Here is a 14,990-nt window from a genome sequence, read left to right as displayed (position 1 = left end):
AAAAAAACAGGTTTATTTCGAATGATCGAAAACAGTCTTACCAGAAAATCAAAAGGACGAGATAACTTTGCCAAAAACTTAATTTCATGAATATCCGAATCGCTGCAATTTTACTCCATGAAATGAACCACTTGGCCACCAACACATAAACGAAAGAAAATGAAACCCACCCAAATGGGGGGCTAAATATACCAACTCTGAGATTGCACTATAGTGGGGAAAAGAGCAAAGTTCACCATAGGTTCATAGGTAGGTACTAGGCTATCGGCCTGAGGGCCTACGTAAGCCTAGCCAACAAGGTTCCCTCGCTTATGCCACCCAAGAAAGTTATTTTCCTGTGCCACTGCACCATGGTGCTCAAATGGTTCATTTCCAGGAGTAAAACTGCAGTACTCTGGGTGTTCATGAAACTAAGTATTCGGCAAAGTCGTCTCATTGTTGGGGCGTTCACTGAAGAGGGTTTTTGATAATTACAGGTAGACCCATATATTATATAACATTTTTATAATGTGTTTATGTGTGAATGCTGAGTATAAAGAAAACAACCTAGGGAAAGAAAACTATAATAGAGGGTAATCAAACTACTGTGGCAGTGGCTGTTGAAAAGAAATCAGTTTAATAATACTGTTCAGACAGGAATTAATCTCCACCCTGTCATCTAGAAGCTAAAGGTGACAATTTGGAAGGGTTTGGATTTAGGGAGTTTGAAATGGATGAAAATGAGACAGCATGGAAGTACCTAACTTCTGTATCCAGTGCTGTCTATTTTTATCCATTCAAACATGTAGAATAGAATCCCAAGCTGTCAACTGAGTGGGATCAAAGAGGGACATTCCTGAAAATGGTGAAGCCAAAAGACAAATGCAATCTTGGATTATTCACCCAACTTAAGAGTGTGACACAAAGGTGTGTTCTGTTGCCCAAGTAGCTGTTGCACAAATCTCAACTGACAATCCTCTGTTGAAGGCTGAAGTAAAAACTGCTCTAGTCAAGCGTGACTTTGGTTTACTGGCTACGGGCAAGTTTTTCTTTAGTATACAAAGAATATACTGTCTGAAATCCATCTTGACAGGGTTACTTTAGATACTGCTTTCCCCAATTTTGATCTAGCAAAGGAAATAAATAAATCGTCATCTTTTCTGATATCTTTTTTTCTATGAATATAGAATTCAAGTTGTTTGTGAATGTCCAATAAATGTAGCAAGTATTCCCCTTTGTTGGAGAATCTTGGGAAGAAGACCGGGAGATGTACAGACTGGTTTAGCTTAGTATCAGATTCCACCTTAGGGATAAAGGATGCGTTATTTCTGAGGGAAACCCTGAACTTTTGGAAAGAGGAGATATGAGGATTTTCATGAAAGGGTTTGTAATTCTTAGACTTGTATGGCTGAAGTTACCACAGCTAGAAAAATAGATTTCAAAGACAGAAATTTCAAGTCCACCTTATTAACTCTGAGCATTTTTTGAAGCCTGAAGCTTCTGACATACTGAGCTGAAAAATATGACAGGTCAGCCGAAAAATATAGTATAAGTTTTAAGTACACTGATCATAGCACTACAAGAAAATAGGACTTTTTATAGAATTATCTATATAGAAATAAGAACTTGTTTTAACTACAAAAAGAGATGCAATAGGAGAAATCTAGTGAAAGTTAAGAAACTCTCACCAAGGGAGAGGAGTGTACTGCTGAACATAACTTTCATAAGTAGCAGTGAGCTCCTTGCACATCTGAACAATTCGAGCGGCAAACGAGATCCAAGTAACTAACTCAACCAAGGGGTACTATGGCTAGGGGAGGAGTCAGAGCTCGGGAACCGGTAAGTTCCAGATCAACACAGAGGTTCATAGGTTGGTACTAGGCTATCAGCCCTAGGGCTTATACAAGGCTAACCATAACAATTCCCTAGCTATTTCTTCTCACAATATTTACTTCCCTGGACCCCTGTCTTGCAGGACGACTGACGTGATTCTGGGTGAATTTCCTATATCTACCAACACAGGTTTGAATGGCCGAAAACAGTTTATCATGGTCAAAGACAACAGGGTTCTTGGAAAAACTTACTTTTTGTAAGCTGTCTTGATATTGTAAGAGGCAGCTGAATTCAAAATTGGAATACCAAGGCTTGTGTAAATCTGCTTCCAAACTGAGCCACTTTCAATCTAAGGGGGGAAAATACATTTTACTCAGAATAGCAACATCAAACAAAGTCACCATCAAGTAAAAAAAAAAAAAAAAAAAAAAGAGCAAGTTTCTTCTATTAACAATATATTACTTTAGAATACTCCCAAATAACTGACATGCACATTTACATTCATTCAGTCACTCATAAAAGAAAGAATATAAATTAAAAGTGCAGGTACATACTTAACAGAAGCACAACCACATATACACAGGATGGAGAATGTTAATGTACAGCAAACATCCAAACAAATCGTTCACAATTCTATCTTATTTACGAGTTGTGTGCAGAGCACAAAAATGAAGGTATTACTTGGCTTTCAGTCAACATTCTTTGAAGAAAATGAGCTGCATATGCATTGTCTTCTATATATTAAGACAGTATGGTACACTGTTCCATCACAAACATAAATTACTTAAAAACGTGTGACAAAGAGTGCTATAAAATGAACACTCACATTGTCAAAGCCTCCATGCTGATGCACAAGACGAAAAAGTTTGAAGAGGTCGAGATCCTTATAGCCTAGAACAGGTGGTTTGTTGATGGAAGTACCTAAAGCAATGAAAGAAAGTGTTTTATTCTACTTGTAAAACTTGGCAACTATTCTACGGCAAAAACTTACACAACATCAAGACCACAAAAATTTGACCAAAGGCAGTTTAAAGCCACAAATCCAGAATGCAGACAGGACAATAAAAATAAACAGCAGTTTTATATTCTACAAAAAGAAAAGGTACATCCTATACAATATATCTGTTAAAGTTTTTGACTGTAACGCAAATTAAAAAGTGGTCAAGCTGTCCATACAGCATACCTTGACTTCAACAAGACATCTGATACCACATCACATATATAAACAAGATAAACTAGCTAAATACACTCCAAATTGATCTTTATGTAGCTAGATGAATAGCTAACAGGTTGAAGGCCACAACCACTATGAAGATGGCAGGCATGTCTTCAGATAACATGAAAGTAACCAACTGGGTACCACAAGGTTCTGTGCTATGTCCTCTTCTATTTGGCATATACTTCTCTTCTATTAATCAAAAGTGGGAAATCCTAGTTAACCAAATTTGCCTGCGATTGTAAACTTGGACATTACATTTAAATCCCCTTCTGATATGCAGAAACTGCAAAGTGAACTTACAGTAAGTTAACAGCTGGTGCTCTGAAACAGGATAAAACTAAAGGCTAAAACATGCAATCCTTTTGTATTTGGCAAACAAACCCTCCTCCCAGCTTACAGTATAGAAAATATTGCACGCTAAACTGAAGAATTTATAAAAGACTTTGGAACATCAGTAGAGAACTCCTCCTTTGATCACTGAACTGCAGCAAGAAAGATGGCACTGGCTAAATACCCTTTATACCACTGATGTTGGAAGGGGAGGGAATCAGCCAGGTAAGAAGGACAAAGGTGAGAACTCTAGTATTCAGGCAGGCCTTCAAGCTTCTGCAGGGCAGGAATCTTAAGCACTGGTACTGCAACAGTGAACTATAAAGAACATGTCATCTTACCCAAACATCTATGTTTCTGGTCAAGTATGCTCACTAAACTATTCTACAGTGTTAAGGATTAACAGGTTCATAGGTGTATACTAGACTAAAATAGCCCACAAGAACAGTTAGCCTAGTACAAATCTATGAACCTATACTAATCTGTGAACCAACAGAAAGGGGCCCTTTAAAAGCCTAATTGCACCCTGAAAGTATCCATTAAGTGACTGTGCCATAGATATTATTTCAAGTTGTTGTTGTTGTGTCTTTCGGCTTTTCCCGGTTAGGGGTCGCCACAGTGGAACACCGGTCCGCTAACGATTGGCAGTTGATTTTTACGTGCCGAGTTGACGGCCCTAACGCACAACCTTCACCGAAGGTACGTCCATTCACGCATGTCTCCACAGTAGATGCTCTAGCTGAGAATCGAATGGGACAACGTCTTGCTGTGAGGCGACGATGCTACCGCAGCACCAATATGTAAATTAGGGCATGGGAGGCCAAGCAATTACAGGCTGCCCTGTTCAAGAGAAACATAGATGCCAAACTAGGGGTGGACTCCCAATTTCCCATTCACTGGTCAAGGTTAAGATTGAATAAGGTCAGGGAAGAATTCTGATTCGCAAGGATAGGAAGCCTGTTCTACAGAAGGGGTATTCTTTGAGAGATGCATCTGTCCTCCAACATGTCCTATTTTTATGTTGCAAGCAAGGTTTAAGTCTCTGGATTGGGTAGTTCTGATGCTATTTGTTTTGTAGATGTGCAATAGTTCCAGAGCGGGATCCAGGGATGTCTTGGATGCCAGACACAGATCGACCTTCAGCAGTCTGTAGGAGCCAAAGTACAGGGATGAGGCTTTCAGGTGATCTGCACAGAACATGTTAACACCTTGTATTACTTTTGTGAGGAATCTCAGTGGACATTCCAATTGCTGCATGTGTCTGGACCAGTACATACCAAAGTGGATACTGTACTCAAAGATGGACCAGAAGAGGGCAAATACACCGCATAGGTTGTATAGAATAGAGAAGTACAGATAAGTCCCAGCAAAGAAAGGGGGATGGAGGGAGGGTAACCTGGACTGCAACAGTGAATATACTCGAACATCTACATTTATGGTAGGTACACAACTGTACTATGTTCATCGTGTTTCACTGTTGCTGTCATTACACTTGGGTTGAATCCCAAAGCTGAGGTTGGGTGGCTGGGCCTAGATAGAATTAGGAGTGGCTATGAGGCCCTGCAGAACTGCAGTGGCGAAGCCTGCTCTGGATTTAGAGTAAAGAGGTAAGTGGTAGTGCTTTGTAAAAGTGTACACTGAAGTCCAAGTTGCAGCCTCCAAAATGTCCTTGGTTGGTACTCCTCTGAGGAAGGGTGCTGAAGTGGCTGCTGCTCTGGTTGAGTGTGGCCTAATGCCCTTGGGCACTGATTTGCCATGTTGTGAATAGCAGAAATGAATGCAATGGCCTATCCATTTTGAAATAGTCTGCTTTGAAATAGCTTTTCCTTACGATCCTGCAGCATATGCCACTAAGAGTTGCTCAGTCTTTCTGAAGGCTTTAGTTTTGTCCAAGAAGAAGCGTAGCTGCCTGTGTATGTCCAAAGAATGCAGAAGTCTCTCCCCCTTATTCTGTGGGTTTGGATAAAAGGTAGGCAAATAAATGGTTTGGTTAAGAGCCACACTGGACACTACCTTAGGCATAAATGTTGGGTTTGTCCTCAGAGAAACCCTGTCCAGATGGGTTCTCCTGCCGTCAGGCGGGTCCTCGGTCGGCCGAAATCCAAAGTCTAGGTCCGGCGTCGGATGTCGTCGCTTCTTCCCCGACGTCAGTGCGACAGGGGTATAAAAGAACCAGCCAACGCCATTTTCTTCAGTTTTTCTTGCCCCAGATGTCAGGTGCCCCCAGAAGGAAGGCAATACATAAATTTATGTAATAATGCAATGCAATATAATCAAAAAACAGTAGTTGCAAGCAAATACACCATAAAAGAATACCCCAATCAGGTTGTATGAGGAGGTGTTAGCCATTAGGCCTGTCCCAAGAGGGGAAGGAGGGAGGGAAACCTGGACTGCAGCTGTATTAGCACTCGAACATCTACATTTATGGTAGGTACAAAACTGTACTATGTTCATCGTGCATACAGCTGCAGTCATAACAGATGGGTAGAATCCCAAAGCTAAAAAGGGGTGGTAGGCACTAGGTGGAACTAGGAGGAGCCAGGATGCCCTGCAAGACTGCAGTGGCAAAGCCTGCTCTAGATTTGGAGTATAATGGTAGGTGATAGTGCTTGGAGAAAGTATGTACAGAACTCCAAGTGGCAGCTTCCAAAATATCTTTGATAGGAACCCCCCTGAGGAAAGCTGCAGAGGTAGCTGTGGCCCTTGTGGAGTGAGATCTGATGCCTGCAGGTACAGTTTTACCATGAAAAGAGTAACAAAAGCGTATGCAGTGGGCTATCCATTTTGAGATTGTCTGTTTGGAAATAGGCTTCCCTTGAGCTCCTGTAGCATAGGACACAAAGAGTTGCTCTGATTTTCTGAAAGGCTTTGTTCTGTCCAAATAAGAACGTAGCTGTATGTGAATGTCCAAGGAATGTAGTAGTCTCTCCCCTTTGTTTTGAGGAAAAGGTAGGTAAGTGGATAGCCTGATTCAAGGCTACCCTGGATACTACCTTTGGCATAAAGGAGGGATTGGTTCGTAAGGAAACTCTGTCCTGATGGAAAATGATGAAAGGCTGCACAGCCATGAGGGCTTCTAGTTCCGAAACCCTGCGAGCTGAGGTGATAGCCAGCAGGAAGGCTGTTTTCCAGGACAAATATTGCAGTTCTGTTGAAGCAGCTGGCTCAAAGGAGGCAAGGTCAGTTTTTCTAGAATGAAATTGAGGTCCCAAGCAGGTACTGGTTGTTTCCTTGGGGGTTTTATATTCTTAGCCCCTCTGAGGAACTGTCTCAAGAGGGGGTGAGAGAATAAAGGAGGGTCAGTGTTGTATTCTGCAGAAATGGCTGAGGTATGGATTTTGATGGAGGAGAATGAAAGTCCACTGCTTAGCATCTCAGCTAGGTACTGTAATATTTGAGGTAAATTCAGTATTCCAGGATTCTGGCCCTTTTTCTCATTCCAGGCACAAAATCGTTTCCATTTTGCGGTGTAGGCTTTCCTAGTAGAAGGTCTTCTGGCCTCCAAAATGACATCCTGCACCTCCTTGGAGAGTAGGTTCTGTTGTGATTTTAAGGAATCTTCCATGCAGCTAGACTGAGTGTTTTCAGCTGACTGTGAAGAGTTTTGAAGTTGCGTTGAATCAGCAGAAGAGGCATTAGAGGCAGGATCCAGGGTGGGGAATGAGTCAGGCTCCTCAGGAGTGGGTACGTGTGTTGTCTTGGCCAGTCTGGAGCAATGAGAATCATCTTTGGTCTGTCTGCTCTGGTTTTTAATAGAACTTTGGGCAGCAGAGGAAGAGGTGGAAAGGCATAAACTGTCATTGTTGTCCAACTGAAAGAGAGTGCGTCCACTTTCCAGGCCTGTAGATGAAAGGTCCTTGAGCAGAATGTTGCCAATTGGTGATTTTTGTGGGAGGCAAAGAGATCTATGTCTGGCCTTCCCCATGCTTGAATTATCTTTGTAAAAACTTGAGGATGCAGCTTCCATTCGTGTGGATCTGTCATATTTCTGCTTAAGTTGTCTGCCAGCGTGTTTTCCTTGCCTGGCAGGTACTGTGCTTTAAGTTCGATTTGTAATTCCAGAGCCATGTTCCAAAGAGACATGGCAAGCCTGCATAGGAGGTATGAATGGGTTCCTCCCTGTTTGTTTATGTACCACATTACTGTGGTGTTGTCTGTCCTTATCAATAGCTGGCCTGGATGCAGTAGGTCTTTGAAAGCTATAATAGCATTTATTACTGCTAGCATTTCCTTTTGATTGATGTGTAGGTGCTTTTCTTTTTGGGACCATTTGCCCTGAATGCACCAATCTGTCATGTGCGCCCCCCAGGCGTAGTCCAAGGCGTCTGTTGTGATGACTTGATTTGCTTGAGGCTTGCAGAATGGGAGACCTGTGTTTCTTTGGCATGCTTGAGCCCACCACAGAAATTCCTTTTGAAGACATGGAATCAGTGGTATTATTGTTTCCAAACTGTGGCTGTGTTGAGACCATAGGTTTTTTTAGGTACCATTGAAGTTTCCTCATATGCAGCTTTGCACATGGGATTAGTAGGATGCAAGATGCCATAAATCCCAGAGCCTGCAGGATTTTCCTTGCAGTCAGCCTGGTGAAAGTTGCCAGTTTTCTGAAGTATTGAGTTAGTTGCCCTTGTTTCTCTGGCGTGAGGTAGGCCATCTGGGTGTTTGTATCCAAGCTGGCACCCAGGAAAATTATTGTTCGAGAGGGTATTAGCCTTGATTTCTTTTTGTTGACTGTGTATCCCAGAGAATTCAACAACATTATTACAAACGCCAGATGTTTCAGAAGTATGTGCTTGCTGTCCACTTGGATCAGGCAGTCGTCCAAATATGGGTATATTTGTATCCCTTGAAGTCTGCAGTAGGCAATTACTGATGCCAGGCATTTCGTGAACACTCTGGGCGCAGTAGATAAGCCAAAGGGCAATGCAGAGAATTGATAATGTGTTGAACCTGCAAGAAATCTGAGGTATCTTCTGCAATCTTGTCTGATTGGGACATGCAGGTATGCCTCCTTGAGGTCCAATGTTACCAGCCAAGACTCCTTGCCCAGCATGGGAAGAAGCTGCTGTAATGCGAGCATCTTGAATTTTGGCACGAGTAAAAATGTGTTTAGGATGGATAGGTCCAAAATAGGTCTCCAATCTTTGCCCTTCCTTAGTACCAGGAATAGTCTGGAATAAAAACCTTGACCCTGTTCTTGTGCAGGTACCTCTTGAATAGCTTTCATGTCCATGAGATCTGAAATTTCTTTTTGTGCCTCTGCCCTTTGTGTGGCAGGTTTGGCATGCTTCTCATTTTTGGAAGGGTGTGAAAGTGGAATCTGTAGCCTGTCTATAATGTCCAGGATCCATTTGCCTTTTGTGACAATATGCCAATTTTTCAAAAATAATGCCAGTTTTCCGCCTAAAGGTGCTGCCATTTGAGCCTTGCTTGGCATGCAAAGGGGAAAGTCATTGGTTCTGCTTTCTGAATGGCTGTGAACTATCCTCACCACCTCTTTGTGTAGGTGCTTGCCATTGTCTGCCTCTAAACGATCCTTGAGATTGCCCTCTACCCCTCGGGCGCCTGTATCTACCTCTTTGGGGTCTGTCCGTGGCTGGAAAGGACCAATTTTTGGAAGGCCAATTTCTACTGAAACGTGGAGGTTGTACCTGTAGGAAATCTTTCACTGTTTGCATTGATTTTGCCTTTTCCTCCATTTTCTTTAATAACTCCTCAGCTTTAACACCAAACAATACATCTTTTTGCAGAGGTGCATCTAGTAATTTAGCTTTGACATGATCTGGTAAGGTTTGCTCTTTGAGCCAAGCATGTCTACGTATGACTGATCCTGTAACAGCAGCTCTACATGAGGCCTCTAAAGCATCAAAACCACATTGTAAGGTATGTTTACCCACTTGTTCTGTACTATGTAACAAATCCTGCAACTCCTTCAAGTCTGGTTGTTCAGGTTGTGACATTTTGCTTTTCAACTGTGATAACAGAAACTGTTGGTACTTTAACATATGGAACTGACAGTTTAATGCCCTCATGGTTAAGGTGGCCGAGGTGTATACCTTTTTCCCCCACCTTTCTAAAGATCTGGAATCTCTCTCTCTGAAGGTAATGGATTTTTAGCAGTGGAGGCCTTAATTCCCTTGGGACCCTGTGAAATAGTTCTGGGTCAGCCGCATGGCTTTTGTATAGGAATTGGTATGAATCAGGAACCCGGTAATACCTGTCAGGCTTGACTGGAGCTGGAGGTAAAGAATCTGGGTTAAGGCAGGCCTCCGAATACACATCATCTAGAATGTCTAAGACAGGAGGTATAGCCAGAGGCCTGTGCTGAGGGAGCAAGAGGAAATCCCTAAGCCTTTTCTTGGAGTCTGAGTACTCTTGGCCTTCCCAGTGGAAGTGTTTCCTCAAGGTATGTAAGGTTTCCCCAAAAGAGTAATCCTCGGGGGGGGGGGGGAGACAAAGGGAATGGACTCCTCCGCATCAGAATCTTCAAAAGGGGAGTATGAATGTTCCTGGTCTTCAGAATGTTCTGAAATAATGGAGGCCTGGTCCGAGGAAGGGGATTCTTCCTCCACTCTGGGCCTTTTGTCTGGGGGGGTTGAGAACCCCTGATAAGAGTAATCAAATCCTCAGCCATTTTGAGCATCTGCTTTTTAGGCATGGGGCCTTGAGACGGGCCCTGTGGAGCTTGTCTTTTAGTATGCATGGCTGCTTTAGACTTAGTGAAAGCCTTGATGGAAAAAGAAGAGGAAGGCCTGAAGACACCTTGAGAGGTGGCAGGCCTGTCTAAACTCCGAGTTTCACCGCCAAGAGTGGCTTCGGTATCTGTAGTCGGGGTGTGGGCCGAAGAGCCTGCGACCTCGGGCACAGAAGACACCACCAATGAAGTGTCATCGGTAGTCAGGGGCTGCGTAGGCGCCTCGATGAGATCCGGACCACCTGTAGTCGGCTTTGGCGTGGTGTCGGTAGAAGTCGCAGACCTCGTATGTCGGTCCTTATCTTTGCGCAGTATCCGATGACATAATATAATTAAATTTTTTGCCAAAATAGTGATGGGCAAACTCTGCCCGACGCTTAATAGTGTGTCTGTTGAATGTAGCACAAAAACGACAGGCCGAGACGTCGTGGTCTGGGCCTAAGCAAGGAATGCAGAGGGAATGAAAATCCTTATGCAGTATTTGCTTCCCACATGAAATGCAATTATTAACTTTGTCTGACATCGGTCTGAGGCAAGAAAAGTTTCCCCAACGGGGTACTTCGCTTTCAAGAAGACTTCAGTTGAAAAATATTCGTAATCTCAGGAGCTGGCCGACCAGCACTTGCGAACTGCTTCTGCTTCAGGCACCGCGCGGCAAGAAAGACTGAAGAAAATGGCGTCGGCTGGTTCTTTTATAACCCTGTCGCACTGACGTCAGGGAAGAAGCGACGACATCAGACGCCGGACCTAGACTTTGAAATTCGGCCGACCGAGGACCCACCTGACGGCAGGAGAACCCATCTGTTATGACTGCAGCTGTATGCACGATGAACATCTGCATTAAGAGAGCGGTGTGTTCTGAATGGTTAAATTATCAGCCATGCAGCCAGATTTAGGGTTCTAAGTTGGCTGTGCAGGATCTGACTGTTTTGTTGTGTCAGCAAATGAAGAATTTGGGGTAATGTCCAGGATGGGCCTTGAGACAAGCTCTTTAGGACTGGGTACCAGTGCTGGTGTGGCCAGTCTGGGGCAATCAATATCATTTTTGGCTTCTCTTGTCTGACCTTTAGGAGTACCTTGGGGAGGAGAGGCAGAGGAGGAAAGGCATAAACTTGTAAGGGTTTTCCAGCTGAATGATACGGCATCCACTTTCCATGCTTGTTTGTGATAAGTCCTTGTGCAGAATCTCTGTAGTTGTTAGTTGTGCGGGGAGGCAAATAGATCTATGTCTGGGCATCCCCATTTCCTTGTTATCATGCTGAAGATTTGGGGATCTAGTTTCCACTTGTGAGGATCCTTGAGATTTCTGCTTAGTTCGTCTTCCAGAGTATTTGTCTTTCCTGGCAGGAATTGTGCTTGCAGGTGTACTTGATAAATGCTGTGTTCCACAAAGTCATGGCTTGTCTGCAGAGGGGGTAGGAATGTGTGCCTCCCTGCTTGTTTATGAACCACATGACTGCAGTATTGTCCGTCTTTACCAGCAGATGTCATGGATGAAGTAGATCCTTGAAGGCTGTCAGGGCATTCTGAACAGCTAGCATATCTTTTTGATCGATATGAAGATGCATTTGGCTTGCTGGCCATGCTCCCTGAATACATTTTCCTGCCATGTGGGCCCCCCAGGCATAATCTGATGCATCTGTTGTTAGTGTTTGCCTGGCCATGGGTAGAGTGAATGGCTGTCCCTTGTTGTGGTGACAGGCCTATGCCCACCATCGAAACTCCTGTTGCAGGCAGGGAATGAGGGTAATTAATGTTTCCAGGCTGTGGCAATGTTGAGTCCAAACACTTTTTAGATGCCATTGTAGTTTCCTCATATGCAGTCTTGCATATGGAATTAGTAGAATGAGGAAGCCATGAAGCCCAAAGCCTGCAGAATTTTTCTTGCAGATAACTGGATCTTTGTTGCCAACATTTCGAAGTAAGAAGTCAATTGCCTTTGTTTGTCTGGCATGAGATAAGCCACCTGGGCAGTTGTATTTAAGCTTGCACCCAGGAATATTATCTCTTGAGAGGGTACTAGTTTTGATTTCTTTTCATTTACCATGTACCCTAGGCAAATTAGTAATCTTTTTACAAACGCCAGATGCTTCAGTAGAATGTCTTTGTTCTCTGCTTGAATAAGGCAGTCGTCCAAGTAAGGGTATATTTGAATTCCTCTTTGTCTGCAGAAAGCAATTACTGGTGACAGGCATTTTGTGAAGACCCTGGGCGCAGTAGATAAGCCAAAGGACAGTGCAGAGAATTGGTAGCGCATTGATCCAGCTATGAATCTGAGGTATCGTCTGGAATTTTGTCTGATTGGGACATGCAGATATGCCTCTTTTAGGTCCAAAGTTACAAGCCAAGCCTTCTTGCCCAGCATGGGCAGAAGCTGCTGCAGAGTCAACATTTTGAATTTTGGAACGTCCAGAAAAGTGTTTAGAACAGACAGGTCCAGTATTGGTCTCCAGGCTTTGTCCTTTCTGGGTACCAGGAATAGTCGAGTAAAATCCTTGTCCCTGCTCTTGCTGTGGTACTCGCTGAATGGCCCTCATGTCCAAGAGGGATGCAACTTGTTTTTATGCCTCTGCCCATTGATTTTGTGGCAGGTCTGGCATACCTTTTGCCTTTGGCAGAGTGTGAAAGTGGAACCTGTAGCCCTGGGACACTATATTCAAGACCCATTTGTCCTGGGTGGTTATATGGCAATTTTGTGAAAAAAGTGCTTGTTTCCCCCCTAAGGGAGCTGCCAAAAGATAAGTGGTTGGTATTGGCAGAGGAAAGTCATTGGGACTGTTTTCGATATGGCTGTGATTTGTCTTCTCCGCTTTTGGAGGTAGAAGCACCCCATTGTTTAGGCCTGTATGAGCCTTGGGGCTGGGATCTGCCTCTAGGGCGTCTGTATCTGCCTCTTTGTGGCCTGTCTGACACCGGAAAGGACCAATTCTTTGAAGGCCAGCTCCTGCTAAATCTGGGTGGTTGTACCTGTAAGAAATCCTTAACTGTCTGCATAGATTTCGCTTTATCCTCCATTTTCTTCAACACCTCTTCTGCCTTAACACCAAACAAAGTATCATGCTGTAAAGGAGCATCCAATAATTTTGCTTTAACATGATGAGGCAGATTTTGTTCCTTTAACCAAGCATGCCTTCTAATAACAGTACACATAACAGTATTACTGAGGAAAGCTTTGAGCTGAAACCGGTCTAATTACTTGCTTTTTGAAGTCAAATAAACCTATTTGTATGACTCTCCGAGGTGCTGGCATTTTTCTTTTTTTGGACTAACACATAACAGCGGCCCTGCAGGAGGCCTCCAGTGAATCAAAACCACATTGCAAAGTATGTTTTCCCACTTGTTCACCTGCATGCAATAAATCCTGCATTTCCTTGTTATCTGCACATTCAGAATTTGTCAACATTTTCTGTTTTAGCAGTGACATTAAATATTGCTGATATGTAAGCATATGAAACTGACAATTTAAAGCCCTTACAGCCAAGGTAGCAGAAGTGTAAACTCCCTCCCCCCAATCTGTCCAGTGCCCTAGAATCCCTATCAGAGGGGACAGGGTTTTTTTGCCGTGGAAGCCTCGACCCCTTTGGGACCCTGAGATATAGTTTCTGGGTCAGCAGCAGGGTTTTTATATAGAAATTTGTGGGAATCTGGAACCCTGTAGTATCTGTCTGGCTTAACCGGTGCAGGGGGTAAAGAGTCAGGAGACAGGCTGGACTCTGAAAATACATCATCTACTATGTCTAGAACAGGTGGAATAGCAAGAGGTCTGTGCTGAGGAAGTAAAAGGGTCTCTGAGCCTTTTCTTAGATTCTGAGTATTCTTGGCTCTCCCAGTGAAAGTGTTCCCTCATGGTGTGAAGGGTTTCCCCAAAAGAGTAATCCTCAGGAGGAGAGGCTGAAGGAATAGACTGTTCAGCATCAGAATCCTCATAGGGAGGAATAGAGTATCCCTGTTCAGAAGAGGAATCAGAGGAAATGGAAACCTGATCTGAAGATTCATATTCTGTCTCTTGCCTAGACCTCTTATCTGGAGGGGGATGGGAACCCCTGATCAAAGTAATTAGGTCTTCGGCCATTTTAAGCATCTGTTTTTTTGGCATGGAAGTCTGTGCAGGAGGATGCTGTACTTGTTTCTTTGTCTTTAGAGCTGCTTTAGTCTTTGCCTTTGAAGCTGAGGTTGGCTAACATAACTGTGTAGGTCTGAAAACACCCTCAGAAGCCGATGCCTGCTCAGCTGCTCCAGACCCATCTGAGGGAATAGTTTCAGAATGTCCAATACCTTGAGTATCCAGAGACCTAGTCAGCTCCACATGGGAGTCGGAAGCGGCCTGTGGCTCTGAGGTAGCGGGCGTCAGGGGCTGCGAAAGCTCCTCACTGAGAACCGGCGAACCGGTGACTGGCCTAGCGGAGGCCTCGTCGTCTGTTTTGGACCTCGGATGCCTGTCCTTTTCCTTGCGCTTTTTGTAAACTCTGGTCATCGGTTGTTCCGATGGCATTATATAATTAAATCTTCGGCCAAAGTAATGAAAAGCGAAATCAAACCGATGCTTAATAGTGCGTTGGTTAAATTTAGCGCAAAACCGACAGCTAGCAACGTCGTGGTCAGGGCCTAGGCAAGGAATACAGTAAGAATGAAAATCCTTATGAGGTCTTTGCTTCCCCACAAGAAATACAATTGTTAACTTTTTCTGACATCGGTCTGGAGCAAGAAAAAAGTTTCCCCAACAGGGTACTTAGCTTTAATGAAGACTTCGGATCTGAAATTCGGTTTTGAAAATCGCAGGAGTTGGCCGACCGGCACTTGCGAACTGCTTTTGCTTTGGGCACCGTGTGGCAAGAAAGACTGAAAAAATGGCATCGACTGCATCTTTTATACCCCTAGCGCACTGATGTCAGCGAAGAGGCGACAGCAACCGACGCCGGACCAGGACTTTGGAAT

The 14,990-nt window shown here is 43.8% G+C and overlaps 1 protein-coding gene across 1 annotated transcript in view; it reads right to left on the bottom strand.

The window, feature by feature from the left end:
* ARID4A (AT-rich interaction domain 4A) overlaps positions 1-14,990 on the bottom strand; it is an 877,572-nt gene that overhangs the window by 437,469 nt on the left and 425,113 nt on the right. The window contains exons 13-14 of the mRNA XM_044073577.1: positions 2,639-2,733; positions 2,064-2,161 (exon numbers count right to left, since the gene is read on the bottom strand). Coding sequence (XP_043929512.1) covers positions 2,064-2,161; positions 2,639-2,733 — 193 coding nt within the window. The remainder of the gene's footprint in view (positions 1-2,063; positions 2,162-2,638; positions 2,734-14,990) is intronic.

Source organism: Protopterus annectens, chromosome 6.part0 (assembly GCF_019279795.1).
Source record: "Protopterus annectens isolate FY-2018-M chromosome 6.part0, PAN1.0, whole genome shotgun sequence".
NCBI classification, from domain to species: Eukaryota; Metazoa; Chordata; order Ceratodontiformes; family Protopteridae; genus Protopterus; species Protopterus annectens.
Note: the sequence above shows the minus strand (reverse complement) of the source record. Positions and strands in the feature narration are given on the sequence as shown.